General features: G+C 42.9%; 1 protein-coding gene and 1 pseudogene across 8 annotated transcripts in view; both read left to right on the forward strand.

The window, feature by feature from the left end:
• The window catches only part of DTNB (dystrobrevin beta), a 216508-nt gene that overhangs the window by 93301 nt on the left and 100961 nt on the right, over positions 1–22246 (forward strand). For all 7 annotated transcript variants that reach the window (XR_014781191.1, XR_014781192.1, XR_014781193.1 and 4 more), the window contains exon 9: positions 21729–21853. Coding sequence is in view for 2 of the 7 variants with exons in the window: in XM_084792601.1 (XP_084648727.1) it covers positions 21729–21853 (125 nt within the window). In the remaining 5 variants the exon portion in view is untranslated. The remainder of the gene's footprint in view (positions 1–21728; positions 21854–22246) is intronic.
• On the forward strand, positions 1200–11772 carry LOC311603417 (flotillin-2-like; annotated as a pseudogene). Its single transcript has 3 exons — positions 1200–1205; positions 3071–3102; positions 10698–11772. The product of its transcript is annotated as a flotillin-2-like (transcript).

Consider the following 22246-nt stretch of genomic DNA (forward strand, 5'->3'; position numbering starts at 1 on the left):
GGGAGCTACAGTCGGGATTAAAAGTGAATAAATAAAATGTTTTTAAAAAGAAAGAAAGTAAAAAACAAGCCAGGTGTGGTGGTGCATCCCTGTAATCCCAGCACTTGGAGAGGCAGAGCAGGCAGATCTCTGTGAGTTTGAGCCCAGCCTGGTCTACAGAGTTCCAGAAGGACCAGGGCTACATTGTCAAACAAACACAATCAAACAAACAAAGTAAACAATATCCCATTGGAGAAGAGAAATATTTGAAAATTAGACATTTGGCAAAGGACTTGTGATCAGTCTTTAAAAGATGTCTAAAATTCAGTAGCAGAGCTGGGCATGATGGCAAACACCTTTAATCTCAGTACTCGGGAGGCAGAGGCAGGTGGATCTCTGTGAGTTCCAGGCCAGCCTGGTCTACAAAGCAAGCCCAGGACAGCCAGGACTACAAGAGAAACCCTGTCTCGAAAAACCAAACCAAACTTAAAACAAAACACAACACAACAACAACAACTCACAGAAAAACTAAAAACACAGTATGAAAATGGGTACGGGGAGGTAGAGTGGTGAGTCCCAGAGGCTGTGTGGAAGAGAACAAGACTCACATGGTGGATGGAGGGTTCAGGCCTGTTTCACAACAGTGTAAATAATATACTTAGCATACTGAACTGTGTGCTTGATTGAATATGACTAACATGGTTAGTGTGTGTGTGTGTTTGTGTGTGTGTGTGTGTCTGTGTGTCTGTGAAGGTAGCTGTGGAAGCAGCCTGAGGTCAAGACCAGTTTAGACTGCATTTTCAGGTCTTGTCTTCAAACAAACATCAAGATAAAACACTCACAAGGATGGTTAAACAAATACTACTGACAATAACAAGTGTTGACAGAGATGTGGAAAATTAAACTCTTCATATGTTGGTGGGGATATTGTAAAATTGTGCAGCCATGTTGGAAGACAACAGGGTCCTTGTGGCAGTTTGAATGAAAATGGCTCCCATGGGCTCATAAGTTTGAATGATTGGCCCCCAATTATGGAACTGTTTGGGAAGAATTAGGAAGGGTTGCCTCGTTGGAGTGTGCCACTAGGTGTGGGCTCTGAGATTGCAGAAGCTCACATCAGGCCCAGTGTCTCTTTCTTTGCCTGCTGCCTGTGGATGCAAAGGGTGCAAAGCTCTCAGCTACTTTTCCAGTACCACACTTGCCTGCCAAAACCCTCCAACATGACGGTAATGGACCCATAACCCTCTGGAATGTAAGCAAGCCCCTGCTTAAATGTTTTCTTCTCTAAGTTGCCTTGGTCATGTTGTCTCTTCATAGCAATAGATCAGTGACTAAGACAGTCCTCAGTGTGGTGAACACAGTTGCCATGTGATCTAGCAGTTCTGATTCTAAATATATACACTTGAGGATTGAAACTTTATGTCTGCCCCTCAGTAGGAAGGTTTAGAGACTAAGGATCCATAGGAGAGGGGCTGAAATAAAAAATGGAGAGAATCTTAGGGGAATGATGCTGCTTCATTGGCCAATAACCTTCTCTTACCAGTCTGGACTTTCTAACACTGTATGAGGCTAGAGGTATCCTGGCATCAGTTATCAGCTCAGATGTTTTAAACACTGTTTTGTCAATTTCTGAACATTGCCCAACTCTGCTGTGGTATTTGGCAGCATTATTTATTCTTAAACCCATTTACAGCTGCAGAAGTGCCGACTTTGAAAGCAGAACATTTGCAGTGGACCCAGCTGTTGGAAAGGATGGTGCTTATCAAAGAAAGGAGTGGTGTGTCGTTTATAAAACAGTGCAGCGCTCCCTTTCCCAACTGTGGCCGGGTTATTCTTAGAGCAAAGAGATGGCAAGGTCTGCAGGGAAGTGGAGCCGAAACCCAGCTGTCCTTCAAATGAGCAATTTCCTCTGGCTGTCATCACTCACCCACAGCCCTTTCTTCAATCATGATCTTCTTTGATTCTTACAGGTGGCCACCAGAGCCTGCTTCCATGCGTGAGAACACCAACAGCCTCTCATGACTCAGCCATGTGAATTGTCCTATTGTCTCTGCATTTTCTCAAGTCCACCAGTGATTACTGCTTTCTACTTAAGACTTTATAATTTAGGGGACATTCTCAAATAAATTAGTAACTTAATGTTATCTATAGAATTTCCTTTTCATGCCCAATTCACTGTCTATTCATCTTCATTTAGTGTCCAATTGTAAAAGCACTCACATGGCATCTACTCATGAGACCTTCAGTGGAGCAGATACTGTCTCCTCCAGTGTTCTCTCCTGAGCCCTTTTCTGTCCTTGCTCCTCCTCCACAAAAGCTTTAATGTAGATCCAGGTTTTAGATGCCTGACACTGATAAATTTTCCAGTTCTTAATTTCAGGCCAAGCTGCTTCTGTAGGTTCTGACATACATATTCACTGACCTTATGGGCATTTCCATCTCAAAGTCTTACCTGCTCTTCCATTCATAAGCAGTTCTAATAATTTTTTCATTCGTATTTTTGGACTTCTAGGAGGTAATTATGCTCACCTCTAGGAAGCAATGGTTGCATCTCTTCCAGATACTTACATATCTAACTCAGTAGCGAGAATTTCTTTCTTTCTTTTTCCTCCTCTTTCCTCCTCTTTCCTCCTTTTTCCTCCTCCTCCTCCTCCTCCTCTTCTTTGTCTTCGTCTTCCTTTTTTTTGGTGGTGAGGTGTTCCAAGATAGGGTTTCTCTATGTAGTCTTGGCTGTCCTGGACTTACTTTGTAGACCAGGCTAGCCTCGAACTCACATGGACTGCCTCTGCCTCCCTGTGTGCCGGGATTACAGGTATGCACCACCACACCTAGGGATAGCAAGAATTTCTTTTTTTTTTTAAAATTATTTATTCACTTTGTAGCCTCCTCCCTCCTCTCCTTCTTCTTCCTCATATCCCCCCTTCCCTACCCCTCAGAAAAGGGGAGCCCTCCCATCCCAGCAGGTCAAGTTGCATTAGGTCTGAGCACATCCTCCACCATGGTGGCCTGGTGACAGAGTCCTGCCAGGGGCAATTGATTAAAAAGCATACAAGAAAGTCCTTGTCAGATACAGCCCCTGCTTCCCTTACAGGGGACCCATACGAAGACCAAGCTGCCCATCAGGTACATATGTGTAGGGAGCCTAGGTCCAGTGAATACATGGTCCTTGGTTGGTGCTTCAGTCTCCACAAGCCCTCCCTGGGCCCATGTTAGTTGGCTCTGTTGATCTTGTGAAGCAAGAATTTCTACAGTATTGTTTTCCAACCTTCTCTGAAAAGGATCCTTAGGACTGCTCATTAAATATGTGAAGTACCAGGCCCCACTCCTGGGAATCCTCACTTAGTGGATCTGGGTTAAAGCAAGAGAAGTCTGTTTTGTTTTATTTTTCAAACAAGTACCCAGAAATTTCTCATATTCAGACATGTTTGGCAAACACCATGTCAGAGCAGTGCTAAGCAGTAAAGATGGTCTTCACTTGATGACTTTTGGTGTACTGAGAATGATGTCACTTGACTTTGCCCCTGTTAGACCTGTGGCAGTGTTTGTGGCAGCCTGGTATAGGCAGACAGTGGACCTTTGTGCGGGCAGAGTGCCCTGTGCTCCAGACTTGGTTTGTTAGTGCTGCAGAGGCAGGACTGGAGAGCAGGAACAGGCACAGAGCATGGCGACCTTCCTCTGTTTCCAGACCTCATCCTTGGCCTGCTTGCCTGCCTGCCTTCCTTCTTTCTTTCCTTCCTTTCTCTTTTTTCCTTTTTTTTTTTTTTTTTTTTTTGGTTTTTTTGAGACAGAGTTTCTCTGTGTAGCCCTGGCTTTCCTGTATGCACTTTGTAGACCAGGCTGACCCCGAGCTCGCATCTGTCCACCTGCCTGTGTTTCCAGAGTGTTGGAATTAAAGGCGTGCACCACCACGCCCGGCTCTGGCCTTCCTTTCTTAGGACACTGTTGTTTGTGATTCTATTTCACAGGACTTGTGATCCCATTACTTTTGTTTTAGTTGCCTCTACCTGTTGTTCGTCAGTCCCTAAAGTCCTGGTTGTACTTGGCCTCATTTTTCCACCATGCAGTCTATGAGTACATACAAGAGCCAGGCGCTGTCTGCTCAGCATTGGCTAGCAGCACCTTCCAAAACAAGTTTAACTCATAGTATGATACTTTGAGAGCTTTTACAGTTATGTCTTTGGTCTTGGAATTTTATTTCTTTTACTCACAGTCAGCAGTACAACAGTATGAAACTATTTGTAGTCGCCTGGCATACTGTATTTTCTTACTTTTATGTTTTTGAATCTGGTGTCCTAGCTACCTTCATCTCCCCTCTTCCCCATCCTCCCAGCTTTTCTTTGCTGAATTTTCTGCGTCCTATAAAAATTAGCTCAGTGATCACTTCTTTTCCTGCTTGCCTAGGTTGATGGTCATCCCTTCATGGTTTGCCTGTAGCACACAGAACAACTTTTTCAAAGTATGTCTCACACAATTAGAATCATCTCTTATTGTCTGTTAATTTGTCCACATATCCTGTCAGATCATAGTCTTTGGTGTGTTACGGTATCAGCCTTTACAAACCAATTACCTGGCACCTCGCTTCAGTGCTAATTAAAAAACATTAGGAAAGAGCTAGGCATGATGCGCACACCTTTAATCCCAGCACTCGGAAGCAGAGACAGGCGATCGCTGTGAGTTCGAGGCCAACCTGGTCTACAAAGTGAGTCCAGGAGAGCCAAGGCTACACAGAGAGACTCTGTCTCGAGGGGGGGGGGGGGGAACAACACTTAGCAAAGTTTATTCTCACGTGTTCTAGTTTTAAATGATTTATGGCCATTAAAATGCTCATGTTAAGTCTATCCCACTTGCAGAAGAATGCAAGAGATTAGGAATGTCCAGCGTTAGCAGCAGGCAGATGAGTTTTCAGGAGTATGAATTTCTGGTATAGGATGTAAATTGTTAAGTCTGAAGGACAAATCTACATATGACCTTGTACCCAGCAACTTCCCGTATGAGTCCCCCCAAATCCCACCTGCACCAAACATGCTAGGATTTTTGAATGAGGATGGCACCAGCATAATTTAGAGCAGCTAAAAGAAGGGAGTAAAAATATCCATCAGGAATGAAATAGTGATGTTTAATATGAGAGGTGAAGAACTAGCTCAGAGTTCGAGGAGCGCTGGATGCTCTTTCAAAGGACACAGATTTGATTCCAGCACCCATGTAGCAGGTCACAGCTCCACTCCCAGGGAAGTTAATGACCAGGCATGCCTGTGGTGCACAGATACAATAAATGCAGGCAAAACACACATACACATAAAAATAATTTCTTAAAATTTTTATTCTAATATGTAAATACTGTGAAATCCTATGTGGTAGTCTGACATCAAACTAGCTTTATATGTACAGAGGTATGAAAAGAGGTATGCAGTATAGTATGTACATGTGTGCAGCCCGTTGAGGGGAGCTCGGCATTAACTCCATTCCTAGTGCTTTCTAGGCCAGTGCTGTGATGCTGAGGTGTACCCTTCCTCATCTCCACCCCTTTTTATTCTTTTACTTTTTCAAGATGGGAGACCTGTTAGCTAGTGGCCCTCCTTAGTCTCTGAGTGCTCGGGACTGTAGGCGCACACCTCCGCACCAAGCACACAATTGTTAGAGAATGAGAAAGGCAGGTTGCTATCTATATTCTACATAGAATACTCTTATTTCTGTAAGAATAGATGATTGTGCAAGTGTTTACTGTTTTCTTGTTTATGTAGAAACCTGTGTAGAGTAGTAGGCAAGGGAAAATTGTTTACCAAGTTACATAATTTGATTATTATGTTGCATCATTTGATTTTTAAAAAATGCATGTGGGGGAATGCACATGTGTATGAGTGCATGTGGCCAAGGCCAACCTCCAGAGTGTTGCTCTTAGGAGCACTATGCACCCCCTTTGAGGCAGGACCTATTATTGGCTTGGGAATCATCAGTTTGACAAGACTAGTCAGTTCCAGGGCTCCCCTCTCTGTCTTCCCAGCTCTCTGAGGATCTAACTTAGGCAAGCGCTTGCCGTCCGAACCATTCCTCCAGCCCTCATTTGTACCACAGCCTGTATATGAGTCGAGGCCAGAGGACAGTTTTCAGGTGTTGTTTCTCTGTGAATGCCATGGTATCTGGACATTGAACTCTAGTCATCAGACTTGTGTAGCGAGTGATTTACCTGCTGAGATGGCTCCTTCTTTTAAAAAAAAAAAGGGGGGGAGGTGAGCTAGAGAGATGGCTCAGCGGTTGAGAACACTGTCTGCTTTTCTAGAGGTCCTGAGTTCAATTCCCAGTGACCATACTGTGGCTGACAACCTTTCTCTGGATATGATCTAATGCCCTCTTCTGATATGCAAGTGTACATGCAGGCAGAACACTCGTATACAGGAAATAAATAAAATCTCTAAAAAATATTAATACATAAATATTTATTTAATTTTATTTTTGAAACAAAATCTCTTGCTCTTCCTGTCTCTACTTCCTGAGTGCTGAGAGATTATGAGCATGTGCCACTCTTGCTGGCTGGCCAGTGCCATCTAGAAATCAATTCTGCAAATATACTAAATCTTGCTTGCTCCCTTGATAATGGATATTCAACCTGCTTCTAGTTTTCTTCTTCTCCAAATATGACCTTCGTGATTCTTCTTCTTTTTTTTTTTTTTGGTTTTTCGAGACAGGGTTTCTCTATGTAGCCTTGGCTGTCCTGGACTTCTTTTTTATCTTCTTATGGGATATGAACAATTTTGTAGTGAATACATTTAAGACTAGATTCCCTGAACATTTTCAGTAGTAAAATTGTTTAATCTGATGAGGCCTCACTACTTTGTACTCGGACCGTGTATGAATGTCGCTGTGTGTGTTAGCATCCTCATTTATCAATGACACTTCTGTGGTGTCTTGTGTGCACCTGTGCACATGGCATGTGGAGGCCAGAGAAGTGCATCTTATGTCCTGTTGTGTCACTCTCCTCATGGTACTCCGTTGAGATTGTGTCTCTCACTGAACCTGGAGCTCATTGATACAAGCCAGTGGCCAGTGGCTCTACTGGTTTTCCTGTTTTCTTGCCTCCCTGCCCCTCTGCCTGAGTACTGAACTCAGAGCCTCATGTTTGAATAGCAAGCTCTCTTCTCCGCTTATCTAGCCTTTCATCCTCACACAAAGCAACAAAAGTAAACAAGCAAAATGAACCATCAGCTAAACTACACCAAAGGCTGTTGCTACCTTGGATGGCCTCTCAATTACAGGAGTTCATTCTTTCTTTTTCTTTTTCTTTTTCTTTTTTTCCTCTCCTTAATAAATCTGCATTCTCATTGCTTAAAAAATAATTCACCCAGAGAAAAGAAATTCTGCTGTAAACTCAAACTGTTGTCTTAGCAGGTGCTGCAGTAGTTGGGGTAGTGCTTACCTGGTGTGTGCTGTTGAATGGCAACCTCCACTCAGGGACACTGCAGGATCAGTTCAGGGTTTCTCAGTCATGCCATTGATGTGATGACTCAGTTAGGGGAACATTGGTCCCAAGCTTTGCCTGTGTGCACTCAACTTCTTCTCCAGTCTTAAAGGAGCAGCCTTGAATGCAGCACTCATCCACCCTTCACTGTCCTCTCAGCCTAGGGGTGTCCTGACTGGGAGCCAGTGCTGCCTTGGCTCTTGTGACTACTTAAGAATGTCTCTATGGATGCTGAGTTCCAGCTAGTTTTTCACCCTTTCTTTTCTGAAAAGGAAACTGAAGGGCATTGCTGAGCAGTGTGAGACACTGCTGTTTTATTTTTGAGCCTCGGCTGTGGGGAGCAGGTGGGACAGTGCAGCTTCTCTTGTAGGTAAAGGGGTTTTGTAATTTGTATAGACATGTTCCAGAAGCTGCATGTAGACCAATTATATTTACTTCTTTAGTCATATTTTCTTGTCAGAGAGCTAATACTTAAATCTTGGAAGATTAACAAAAATTACATGCATTATATTTCTCATCATAAGTCATTAAAATTGTAGCTGTATTAGTTGAGTGAAACTGGAGCTAAGCAATTCCAATTTTCCCTTTTAAAAACAAGCCTTACAAAATGTATATTTTTTTTAAGTGAGGATGCAGTTTTGGACTGAGAACATGCCTTGTAGCCATTTCATTTTATTCCAGTTACTTAGAACTGATAAATTAGAATCTGAAAAATCATTTGCAAATATACTAACCAGGAAAAAGGAAGGCTAATTTAACTGTAGAATATCTGTGAAAAGCCAATGGTATCCTTGAGCAGATGAAATTCGTGATCCAAAGCAAGGGCAGGAAAGTGCTCCTCCTCCTCCTCCTCCTCCTCCTGCTGCTGCTGCTGATGCACGGATGGCTGGAGACTTTCCACTTGGAAATGGTTGGTTGCAGTGGGAGTACAAGGGGCTCAAGACAAGTGATAAAGCGACTCTGGCACTGTGCATGGTCACAGAGGCGTCTCTAGCAGATGCAGTGAGTAGAGGGGCGTGGGTTGGAGAGACAGGGAAGTGTTCCAAGTGCTTGCAGAATCTGGGGGAGAAGGGAGCCCCTGTTTAGGAGACCACAGAGCTTTTCCATGAGGACCTACCCTCTGTCCTACCTGCACGCTCACTGAGAGTAGCACGCACTCTTCAGCTCCAAGACGGCATTACAACAGAGTGGGGCAGCCTGAGCACTTAGGGCAAACTTGCTCATAAAGAGGGAGGCACACAGCCATTTGGAGAAGGCAACATAATTTATTTCAGAAACAGAATAATAGAATAAGTAAAACAATATCAGAGAGACAGAGACAGAGACAGAGACACAGAAAGAACAACTCCCAGGAGTCTGTTCTTTCCTCCACTTGTGCAATCCAGGGACTGAACCTGGTCGTCAGCACCTCTACTTACTAATCTGTGTCACTTCTCCAAAAACTACATTTTATAGAAAGCATAGTTCAGTCCTTTGAGAAATAAGAGCAGTTTTTTTCCTACTAAAAATAGTTAAACTTTCAAAGATTTTATATTTTCTTTGTTTATATTTTGTTTCAAAGATTTTATGTGTGGATGTTTTGTCTACATGTATAACTGTGTGCCATGTGTGTACCTGTTGTGAGTGGAGGCTGGAAGAGGGCATCAGGTCCACTGGTGCTGGACAGGCATGGTCAGCCACCATGTGGGTGTAGGAATTAAACCTGGGTCCTCTGGAAGAGCTGCCAATGCTGATAACCACTAAGCCATCTTCTCTTCAGCATCCGCAAATTAAACTTTACACTGCCAAAAGAAATTCAGAGCCAGGTGTAGCTGTACATGCCTTTAATCCCAGGACTCAGGAGAGAGAGAGGCAGGTGGATCTTTCTGAGTGAGAGGACAGCCTGGTCTATCTACATAGTGAGTTCCAGGACAGCCAGGGCTACAGAGTGAGACCCTGTCTCAAAAAAAGGCCCACCCAACCCCCACCAATAATAGCAAGAGTGGAAAAAGAGAAAAAGAAAAGAAAATCAGTGATGGGCTGATCAGCAGTGTTTACAGTGAAGAGTAACACCCCAAGCTGAGCACCAGGCGGGAAGAGCATCTGTCATTGTATTACATAGGACAGTAGGAAAAAAATCAAGGTGGAGGGTGAACTAAGAGGCTCAGAGCGTGGCTAAAGAGAAGGGGGGTGAGAGGTGATATTGAGAAAATTAAACAGACCCAGTGCCTAGATGGTTAGCCAAGCACATCTTGATATTCCCATTCACTGGACCCAAACTGTCAAAATAACAAAACGTTAACTTATGTTAATAATAATTTTCCTTCATGATTAAAGACAAGAAAAGGAAATTTTCAGACCTAGAATCATTTGACATCTTTCAGCGAATAAGGTTTATGTTCAACAAGAGGCTGCAGAACATGCATTCTTCAGAGGAGGTCCTTACTGCTAAGAGCTCTGGAGCTGTGTGGCCAGTGCTCACAGGCAGACTCTGCCCAAGGACCCCACCAGGAGCTAATGTTGACCAAGACTGCAAGTGGGGAGACTGCAAGGCAAGGAACCATGGAAAGCTTTATTTCTTTATTATTTACATGTGTATGTGTGTATGCCTGTGTGAGCCTCCATGTGGGTGCTGGAACTAGAAAAACAAAATCTACTCCCCAGAGGTTGGAGCATTGAAAACCTGAAGCTGTGTTTGCTAAGGTGAAGTATCCAGCGTAACGTTTTACCAAGAGGCTATACAGTCAGGCTTTTAATTGTAGCACTTGGGAGAGAGAGGCAGGTGGATCTTTGTGAGATCTAGGTCAGCTTGGGTTACGTTTGTAGCAAGTTACAGGCCACCAGGGTTATATAGTAAGATTGTGTCTCAAGAATAAAAATAAATTAAAAGTAATGCAAACATTTAACCAAGAGAAATGAAACTAGCTACATATTCCAGCATGGTAGTCATTAGACACGTGTGGCTATTTAATTTTAAGTTAAAATTTAAATTTAAAATGAGTTTCTCACATGTAATAAAAATATCATGTGTGTCCAGATGCTATCATATTGGGCAGTACAGAAACAGCACATTTTCTTTAAAATTCTGTTGCATAGCACTACTCCAGGGGGAGTTCTTATTGGACATACCCCCGTCCCAAATCCCTTTGTGGTAGCATTGTCCAACAGCTCAGACCCAGTAAGGCTTCAGGACAGAGCACAGTCCCTGCTAAAGGGAAAACCTGATCACAAAGAACTCATGAAGGAGAACCAGCAAATAAGAACACACAAAAAAGTAAACTAACAGATCAAGAACTTTAACTGTGACAAGTGTCACCCAGGTGAAGATGGTGACAGAGAAGGAACTCCTGGCTGTGGCCTGGGCAAGAATGTGCAGGACATTAACAGTGTCAGCCTACAGACTCTGGAGGAGTATCTACGTTCCATCCTTTAGCACTCTGATGTGGAGTAGATTTATCAGGACTGAGACCAGTTTGCCAAGCTGGTGTGGGAAGTGGCAGCCCCTGTCGCTGGGTGTATGGGCATCGAAAACCTCAGCTTCACCATCAAGGATGTTTATGACAAAGCAGACTCTCTGAGCTCCCTGGGCAAGACACAGACTGCTGTGGCACAGAGGGACGCAGACAGTGGTGTGGCAGGGGCAGAATGGGACACAGGTGTCCAGGAAGCTGAGCTCAAGAAGATGTTAGATGTGAAGTTCATGGCAGACACCAAGATTGCTGACTCCAAGAGAGCCTTGAGCTACAAGTCAGCCTTCAGTGAGGAGGTCAGCATGTGACCGCTGATGCCCACTTGGCCTTTGAGCTGCAAGGGGCCCAAGAGCAACAGAAGATCTGGCAGGAAGAGATTGAAATTGAGGTAGTACGGCTCAAGAAGCAGATTGCTGTGGAGGCACCGGAGATCCTCTGCACCAACAAGGAGCTCGTCGCCACGGTGTGTGCCGCCCTGCAGAGGCAGAGGCCCACCGCATCCAGCAGATTGCTGAGAGCAAAAAGGTAAAGCAAGTCCTCTTGGCACAAGCAGAAGCTAGGATGATCAGGGCACAGAGGCAGCAGTCATTGAGGCAGTGGTGAGACAGGGCTGAGCAGGTGAAGCTTAAGGCCGAGGCCTACCAGGAGTGTGGGGATGCAGCAAGATGGCCCTGGTGCTGGAGGCCCTGCCCCAGATTGCTGCCAAAATTTACTCCCCCACCCCACACACACCATAGTCGAGGAGATTGTGGTCCTCAGGGGGAACAACAGCAAGGTGACGTCAGAAGTGAACCGGCTGCTAGCAGAACAGCCTGCCTCATGCCCGCCCTTGCTGGTATGGACCTCTTAAAGATATTCCTGGTCAGGAATGCCACTGGTGCACAGGTATGAGGCTCCTGCAGACTCAGGTCCTTCAGCAGCTGCCTGCTTTTCCAGCACCTGTTTTAGCATTACAGGGACAATAGAACATCACTGACTCTGGTGCCTTATTTTTTAGGGACCAGAAGTGCTGTGAATGTAGACAGTCTCTGGCTATCTTCCCTTCTCTCCTGTCTGCCTTTTCTTCCTCTCTCTTCTACACCCTCACATTTACTGCCGCATTCATCTAGTCTGTCTCCCTTTCTGCCATATGGGCCTCTTTCTCTGTTGCTCTCCCCCTTTCTTCTCACCTCCACATACATCATATAGTTTAACTAAAGTTGGAGTTGTTTATGATAATCACTGTCTGTCCGTGGGGAGTGGCCTGCTGCTCCTCAGAATCCTGGTGCCTTCAAGTTCTGCACGTATCTGTCTCTCTTCCCTAGCCCTGGCAGAGCCCAGCATGGGGACAGAGGTTCTAGGTAGGACACCCACTCTCCTCTCTCCTGGTCTGAACTTCCTAGCTCTAAACTCTCTTCCAGGAAGCCCACAACTCACACACTGTTGTCCTTTGAGGACTGAGTGACCCTAGTCTATTGGCCATAGAGTAACACCTTCCTGCGCCCCAGAGGCATGGCCTCCTGTCAAGAGCCGCTTCCTCTGTTTACTACTGTCTTAGGGGGCCCCACTCATGCTCAGGGACATTGTCCTTGATTGGTGGGGTGAATCGGAGTTCGATTCTTCTGAGTCTTTCTGGGGTCGATGTCTCCCTCTGTTGGGGACAGGAAGGTTTTATGTACCTTCTTCCTGCTGGTGCTGTGCTTTCCTGGGCCTGGGGCTCTGCCAACCCTAAGAGAATCCAGTGCTGCAGGCTGGCCACACCTTTCTTCCTCTGTGCTGTTTTCCTGGTCAGCATGATGGGGGTCTAGCTGTGGGAAGCAGCTAAAGCTTCTGTATCTTTGCGCTGTTAGTGCCAGAAAAACCCAGCAGCCAAGAACCCTTGTAAGCGTGCAGTGGTGTCCTCTGATTCCAGTCCCCACCCCTGGCCCTGCCCCAGCCTGAGTAGCTGTTCTGCATGTGAATGCTGCATGTTGGACTGCGGTTTGGATGCTGCACTATGACTGCCTGTCCCCTCCTGGTAAAAATAAAGATCTCCTATACCCACAAAAGACAAAACAGAGGTAAATTTGGGATCATAAAAATAATTGTTTTGTTTGATAGGAGGAGGTCACTGGTTGTGTTTGAGATAGCTGGCCTCAAAACCTTTCCTCTGATCCTCCTACATGGCCCTCTTGACTGCTAAGATTGCTGGCATAAGCTACCACATCAACCTATCAGCTTTTTTTTTAAAGGAATAAGCAAATATGAAAAATGAATCTAAATAAAATTCCTGGAAATCAAAAGCATTAAGGATAAGCTCGATGAAGGGGCTAAACAGCAAGTGAGAGGCAGCTAGAATGAGAGGACGCAAGATCAATCTGAAGAAGGTTCTGGCGATACAGAGTAGCGAACATAGATAAAAGCTTGAAAATGGTAAAAGGCAATGGGAGGACTTAAAGAGAAGAATGAATAGATTGTTGCCGAATTCTGTGCCTGGCTAATCTATTTAGGGCAAAGAAAAATATTTTTAGAAAAAGTAAATTTATTGTTTAAAGAAATCATCTATTGCCACTGGAGCAAAGAAAGGATCATACTATAAGGAGAAGTAAATTGAAACGAGGGAAGAATTGGGACACGGTACATTTAATGGAATTGCAAAGCAAGGGTAAATTTCAGTCCACAAATAATAGTAGTGGTAGTGATGACGACGACAAGGACAATGATGATGGCTGGTTAGCAGTAACTGACTTTGCTGAACTTAAAATAAGATGCAGCTAATGCAGCTGTTACATGAAACTGGTCCAGACATGCATGATTTGATTGAAAGGATTTTATGTTACTGAATAAAGTGTTCATGTTAAAATACAGAAGAGTCCGGACTTAGTGGAAGATTTAATAGGCTTTGGATCAAGGGCCCTCTACTGCATGGTACTTTTCTGCTTGAGTCCTTTCAGATGGCATGGCCTGGAGCTCTGGACCATGCTCTAAAGGGAGTAATTAGCAGTGAAATGACAGGAGCAGCCTCACAGGCACCAGCCTTGAGCTTTCCCTGGTAGGCTGTCATGCTCCCAGGTGTCAGGGCCTGTCATCATGTGCCCTAGCTGAACAGTGTGCTATTTGAGGAATTAGCTTGCGGCTCATTGAAAATACAGTGACATGAGCTCAGAACATTAAAACAAAAACAAAAACAAAAAACCAGTATCTTGGAGCCTTGTCCATGGCTGTCAGAGGAAACAAGTCCCAGCTCTGGTCTGAGTGCCCAGAGCAGCAGCTAAGTTTCAGGTCACCTCCACTCCCCTCCACTGGAGGCTGTGTCTCCATTGTGATGCTTTGGTGTCCCACACTGGGCCATGGGTGCCTTTCTCTCCAGCTGCCTCGCCTACGCTACACATATTCTTTCTCTAAGTAACATTTCTGTTCAGGAGTTCAATTGTGGCTGGAAAAGAATAAGATATGCCTGGTTCTGTGGGCTTAAGTTTCTGTACAGCATGCAAAAATTTTTTTAATTCCCATTAAAGTTGAGACCTTAACACCTAACTCACAATACGGTTACCAGGTCTAAATGAGCCTTTCCGTAGAAAAGCACTGATAGATTCCCTAGCATAAGATAAGGCTCTCAATGATTGCTGCTTCACCCCTATATATAATATATGTATGTATATGTATTAATATACATGCTCATAATCCCAATGCTGGCAGCATGTTTGGGACTCCCTAGCCTAATTGGTAAGAGCCAGGCCTGTCTCAAAGAAGATGCAGCTCCTGAGGAGATTGTCTTTTGACATCCATACATGTGTGTACACAAGTGCATGTACCCCCACATGCACACATATATATACACACAATAAATTAAATTTATTTTAATAAATTTGAATGTATCCATTACTGATTTCATTCTCAGCAAACACATAAAAGAAGCTTCAAAAGACAATTCATATGACATAGATTATAGTCTCTGAGAAATCGGTAATAAAAAAAAAAAAGCTTCCATGCATTTGGGTTTTGAAAGCTTCATTGACGTGAACAAATTCCTAAAACAGCCTTGCTCCCTTGCCAAAACTGGTTCCAGATGGAATAGAAAACCCAAATAGTTGGGAAGGCTGAAGCATAAGTTTGAGAGTTTGAGGCCAGCCAAGGCAAATATCAAAGCCTTGTCTCACAGAAGGGCAGGAGTGGGGTGGGGTAGGGCACTAAGAAAACTGAATTAGTAACTTTATCTTCCCACAAAGGAAACAGCTGGGCCTGAATGGCTTTGCATGAATAAACATTCAAATAAAAGACCAAAACGCTAATATTACATAAAAATTCTCAGATTCTAGAAAAATTAATGAGAATTTCTACCTTGTTTTTCAGACTTTTATTATACTGGTACCAACAAGTTAGGGGGAGAAAAGGAGGAATGTGAGAAGCCACTTTGACACATAGACATATATGAAACCAAGCCAAAATAGTGGAAAAACAAATCAACAGTTGTTCACATAAGATACATCATGACCACACTTGTCTTTTTTATTCCAGGATTTAAGGGCTTATTGTACAGTATGATGGATTGAATCCATATAATCGGCCCAAAAAACTTAGATGAAAATATTACAAAATCCAGAATCCATTGTAGGTTTAAACATGCATAAAACTGCAAGGAAAAAAAAAAACCTTAGAAAATACAAATAGGAGAAATGTCTTCAACCTGGTACACAGTACTGGACTGACTCACAGAATCCGTTGTGCTTCCTGCTGAGCTGCAGAGGCAGTTTGTTTTAGGATTTTAAGCAAAATAAGGAGATATGCTATGGCCACTTTTATTTGCTCTTCTGTTAGCAATCCAGAGCAGTAAACAAGGAAAAGAAAGCTGTTTCAAAGGAAAGGCAGTAAAATAATCACTACTCGGTGACTGACGGTATAGAAGGCTGGAGAATGTAAGAAGTATCAGGGCAACAAAGCTAAAATTTGAAGTACATCAAAATTTAAATTTTGGGTACATTAAATAATCAACAGAGTGAGGAAGCACTTTATGGAATGGAATGGTGGAAAACATATGCAAGTCACCTGTCTCATAAGGATTTAATATATGGAATATATAAAGGCCTCAAATTTGTAATTGAAAAATGAGCAGAAGGGGCTGGAGAGGTGGCTCAGTGGTTAAGAGCACATCCTGCTCCTGCGTAGGACCTGAGTTCAGTTCCCAGCAGTCACGTTGAGCATCTCACAACTACCTGTCACTCCAGCTCCAGAAGATTCAGTGTCCTCTTCTGGACTCTGCTGTGACCTATGCATATCTGTGTACGTATGTACGTGTACACACACACACACACACACACACACACACACACACACAGAGAGTCATACACACAGTTAAACCCACACATACACAGATAACATAATGCAATGGTAAATTTTGTGTGTTACAGTTTACTACATTTAAGATGCAGGATTGGGGGCTGGAGAGATGGCTCAGCGGTTAAGAGCACTGTCTGCTCTTCCAGAGCTCCTGAGTTCAATTTCAAGCAACCATATGGTGGCTCACAACCATCTATAATGAGATCTGATGCCCTCTTCTGGTGTGCAGGTGTGCATGCAGACAGAACATTGTATACATGATAAATAAATAAATTTTTAAAAAAATAAAATGCAAGATTGCTGTACATAAAACTTTACAAAAATAGCTAGAAATAAATAACTAGAAAGCATAGGTCCTTTACAAATGGGAATCTAATACTGCTGAGAGATGTTAAAGGTGATTCAATGGGAAGATGAAAACAGTCCATAGAAAGGGTTGTTCTGTGTCTAAAGATGTCAGTTCTCTGCAACTTCATCTCTGGATTTTCTCAGCTCCCACTGAAATCTCCACAGGTTGTGTATATAGGGGGTATAAATGACAAATTTCTTTTAAAATTCAAGTGGAACTGCAGAATCCAGAAAAATGATGTCAGACATGATGTCTTGCACCTTAAATCCCAGCATTCATAAGGTGGAGGCAGGCAGATTTCTGTGAGTTCAAGGCCAGCCTCGTCTACAAAGTGAATTTCAGGACAGTCAGAGATATATGCCACCCTATCTTTAAAAAAAAAAAAAAAAAAAAGGCACTCCTTGTAGACTTGCTGTAGCTTAGTGGGTGAGAGCTGCTACAGAAATTAGACTGATGTACTGCCCAGGACAAAATGTCTGTTATGTGACCTTTACACGGTTTATTATTCATATAGGGAAAAATGGATTTTTCCCTCTTATCTGTCAAAATCTATAGGTCTATGCTGAGGAGGCAAGAGAACCATGAACTTAAAACTAACCTGGGGGTGTGTGTGTATGTATGTATGTATGTATGTATGTATGTATGTATGTATGTATATCAAGATTTTAAAAAATCATGGCTAAATATATTCAGACTTAAATATGAAATGTATAAATGACAAAACTTGCGTGTATGATCCAGGGGGTATGCACGTGGAAGTCAGAGAGTAATCTTGTGGAGCTGGTTCTTTCCTTCCACTTTCACATCCGCTCTGGGCTCCAGTTCACGTCATCACACTTGCATTTGTACTGCTCCTGCTGAGCCGTCTTCCCAGCTCCAAATGATAAGACTTCATAAAACTATGTGTGTGTAGGGGGCGATACCCTTATGGTTTCAGAGGGGAATTTTTTTAACATACAAAAGGCACACAATGTGAAGAAAGTAACTATTTTGGGATAGACAGTATGTAGAGATAGCTGTTCATGCCTTTAACCAGAGGCAGGCAGATCTCTGTGAGTTTGAGGCCAGCCTAGTCTACAAAGCGAGTCCAGGCCTTGAAACACAGAAACCCTGTCTCCTGAAAAACAAGCAAACAAACAAAAAGATAGCGGTTTATCAAAAATATAATACAGTGAGAAACCTAAAGGAGAAATTATACAATATAACTTTCTTAGGTTTAAAATACAAAAATAGAGTTGTTACAAGCCTGTAAGAGAGCCAGCTGGGTAGCATAGACCTACAATTGTGGAAGCAGTAGGACCTAATGTTCAAAGCTGTCCTGAGCTACATAATGGGTTTGAAAATAGACTGGGCTACATGCAATCCTGTGTCAAAAAATAAAATAAAATAAGCAAACCAGTAAGAGAATGATAATCCCCACCAGTCTCTAGCCTCCTAAGCTGACTTTTGGTTGTGAGGAAATTGCAAGTTGAAATCGCAGCACTGTTTATTACCCACAGGCCTAGGAAGGGTTAAAATTTCAGGAGCTCTCCCAACCCAGCTGATGGGAAATTAGTATAATCACTTTGTAGAGCAAATGAGTTGGCAGTAGTCACCAAAACTGAAATGTACACAGCCCTGCAAACCAATAGTCCCAATCTTAGGACATTCTTACATGTGGCCACCAAGTGTCACGAGATAGAAAACTCAGTAGCAACATTGTGGACGGTAGGACCAAACGGAGACAAACCAAGTGTTTGGCAGCAGTGCAGTGAGTCTAAATTACATAACTAAGCACAAGAGTCCCATCAGGAAGTGAAGAACACGTATGGATTACAATTATATATACTCACATAAATAAGTTGTGACAATTTTGAGTGAAAAGTAAGCTGCTGAACAAGCATGCACACACATTTAGCCTCTATAGGTTTTGAGCATTTCTGAACAGTATATTATTTTACACAATTATGGAAATCATAAAGCTAAGGAAATCATTAATATAAAATCCATGTCAGTGCCTGTCTGGAAAAAAGGAGGTATGGTGGGAGACAGTCAAGGGAGTTCCTAACCTAGAAGAAGCTTCAAAGTGACTGTCATGTTGTTTCTCAGACAGAATACTGCACAGATGGACATGATAACATTTATAGCTTTATGGCTTTTAAAAGTATAGTACATATGTTATGCCCTCTTGAACTTGATATGTAACCAAGGATGGCCTTGAACTTCTGACCCTTCTACTCATACCTTCTGAGTGCTGGGATTACAGGAATACCACCATATCTGGTTTATGGGGTACTGGGATCAAACCCAGGGCTTTGTGCATGGTAGACAAGCATTCTGATGACTGAGCTATACCTCTAGCCCTATGCCCGATTTTGAGGCTTGAGATTGGATGCTATCTTTTTTTATTATTAGGATATGTATTTGCATGGGGGAGGCATGCGTGAGTTGCAGCATATGTGTGGAGGTCAGAGAACAGTTGTGGGAGTCACTTCTCACATTCCACCATGTGTCTCCTGGCTGTCAACACAGGCCAGCAGGCGTGGTGGCAAATACCTTTATCTGGCCTGCACAAAATTGGATATACTTATAAAGCTTTGACTTAAAGCAGCATTTTCAAGTATACCACAGAATACTGATAAGATTACTAAGGATTACAAATGCAGACACTTATTTCAGTAGTCATATAGTTATTTTAATGTTTATTAAGTCTGTGATTTCATGGCTGTGAATGTTCAGGATGGAGAATCTGTTTCATATAGACTGTATGAATTAAAGGCCCAGGTAGTATAACAACAAATCAAGAAGTTATACAGATTAGTTGTAAAGGTGAATTAAGCTACTTAAAAATTTTTTTTCCATTGGTTGTCTCCAACTTGTTAATCATACACACACACACACACACACACACACACACACACACACACACACACACCTGAAAATAAAGCTATAAAAGTATGTTCAAGTCACATGCACTGTTCTAAGAATAGGCTCTGTAAATGCAAAGATGAATAAAACATAATTGGTCCCTTAAGAAACAGGTGTCTAACAAAGACGCAAAAGGAATTAAACACTGTAACATGGTCAGTGTGAGGGTGGACATATGTACAAGGCCATAGGTAGCCTGGAGAGGCATCATTGACTAATGGAGCAGTGAGAAAATCTTCACAGAGGCTTAGGAAACTTATGTAAGACTAGTGGGAAAGAATAGGCCTGGAAAAGACATGCTCTCAGGTCTTCAGACCCAAGGGGCATGATAATGCATCTGCTGTGCTCCTTGCGAGTAGGAGGTGAAAGAGATGCAAGTTGGAAATGCATATGTGGATACGGCAGCGTTTCTTCCTTTTTTTCTTTCTTTTTGTTTTTTTGTTTGTTTTTTGTTTTTTGAGACAGGATTTCTCTGTGTAAAAGCCCTGGCTGTCCTGGACTTGCTTTGTAGACGAGGCTGGTCTCGAACTCAGAGATCTGCCTGCCTCTGCCTCCTGAGTGCTGGGATGGCAGCGTTTCTTAAGAGCTTCCCCCGCCCCACACCCCACCCCCTCCCCTCTACCTCAAGATAGGGCTTCCCTGCACAGCTCTGGCTGCCCTGGAATTTTCTTTGTAGATCAGGCTGACCTCAGATTCAGGGATCCACCTGTCTTAACCCTAACCCTGAGTGCTTGGATTAAAGGCATTTACCACCACTTGGCTTCTTTAACTTTTAGTGTGTATGGATTATCAGCCCATGAGAGCTACTAAGGGAGGAGGTCTTACCCTCTAGGATCAGAGGTGGATCAGAGGAGAAAGTCTACATCACATCACAATAGGGAACAGCTGGGGGAAAGTTCAGAATTTTGTGTTTTGCCATTATGCAAATTGAAGGAAACTAGGTTAGATATAGACTTTTCCCAGAATAAAATGGGTTGAAGTGTCCATAATTTCTAAGATATTCAAAATACAAAGTTTTTGAAGATATTGCTATTACTTCATCTTTATTACAATCAAATATTGACTTTGCCTCTATGGTCTTAAGGGAAAACAGATTTGTGTTTGTGTGGTGTTAAAATACCACAGCAAGCAGAACATAAATGTTTAATGGTGGTGAACACCTGTAAGCCCAGCCTTTGAGGCTGAGGAAGCAAGATTGAAAATTGAAGGCCAATTTGAGCTCCCACAGTGGAACGCTGCCTAATAAATAATAAGTGGGAATGCAGTATTGATGAGGCACATAGCTGCACTAGACTTTCTATTGAATGTCTTGAATTTGATAATCAATTGTATAGACAGCAGACTTAAATATTCAAACTTACTTTTTCATTAATATCCTGCCAAAATCTCAGACAGCGGTGTTATTTAAAAGGAGTTGGATGGACAGCACACAGTGTATATAGCGTCTCTCTCTGCGGATTTTCAGGGACTGTGGCTGGATATAGCTCAGAAGCATGAGACCCTGCATTTACTTGCCAGCTTTTAAAAAAAAGGCAAGAAACAGGCTAAATAGGGGCTGGAGAATAGAATGCTCGATTACATATATTTGTGGGGTTTTATTCAAATACTTTATGCACATTTGCTATTTTAATGAACAATTTTGAGAATTGGTGTTTCTGTTTTCCAGGGAAATTATTAGAATTCCAACTTTTTTTGGTATCTTGTAGTACATCATCATGTACAGTGACAGGTCTAATGCTGACTGCTTGTATATGGACATACACTTATTTTATTCCATTTGCATAGACAGGCACTTGATACCAAATGTTCTGCCTCACTCTTTCTCTCTGGTCTCATCACACTCACGGGGTGGCTATAGGCGACCTTGATCCTGCTGTTTCCACCGCCTGAATGCTGGGATTGCAGGCTTGCACCACAACACCTGGTCTGCCTTGGAAATATTCTAGCATTTAGGGGTATGTTTTAGGCAGTTGATTTGCTAACACGCACATCTGTGTGCTTTGTATTAGTCTTTTTGTAGTGTACCCACCCCCCCCAAATTCCCCTTATCGTACCAGAAATGCCGAGAAACCTCAAAAAACGGGAATTCTCAATATGTAGAGATATCCAGAGAAAACTTAACATGTCTCTTTAGCCCTATAAGTTGATAATATGATTTTATGGTAGAAGGAAGGGAGGAACCATAGGAATGAAGAAGCCACTGAGAGCATTGCGGTTCTTTCCAGTAACACTGACTACAGTCGGGTCTGATTTGTGCTTGAAAGGTCTCATTTCCTTATTTTCTCCTTTGACACAGAAATCCCCTGCAAAGAAGCTGAGCCATGCAATCAGTAAATCTTTGGGATGTGTACCCTCCAGAGAACCTCCGCATCCTGTTTTTCCTGAGCAACCAGAGAAACCACTTGACCTTGCACATATAGTGTGAGTATGCACCTGCATGGGCTATGCTGAGGCGCAGCTTTCTGGTGGGAACTCTGACTTCAAGTGCCAATTTCTTTAGACCATCAGAAATATCTATCTGCAGTACTCTGCATTCCTCAAGTCAAGATAGTGTAGCAGCCCCCCAAAACACAAGTACACCAAAGCATAATTGCGGTGGTGTTGAATTGGGGTGTCCACCACTGTCTGTGTGTCCTTCCCTTCCTTCACTGTAGCTGCCATTTCTTCTCTATAGCAGTGAAACCCACAAGAACTTAATTTAGTGAATGGAAATCTACTGGGTTTTATCTGTTCAAATTTAAGGGCACAAAATGACAAAAGGCAACCCAGGGCAGCAGCTCATGACTATGCTTTAGAATGCGCGTCTCTCTAAGT

This window comes from Acomys minous (genome assembly GCF_964271855.1).
Source record: "Acomys minous genome assembly, chromosome: 8".
Taxonomy (NCBI): Eukaryota; Metazoa; Chordata; class Mammalia; order Rodentia; family Muridae; genus Acomys; species Acomys minous.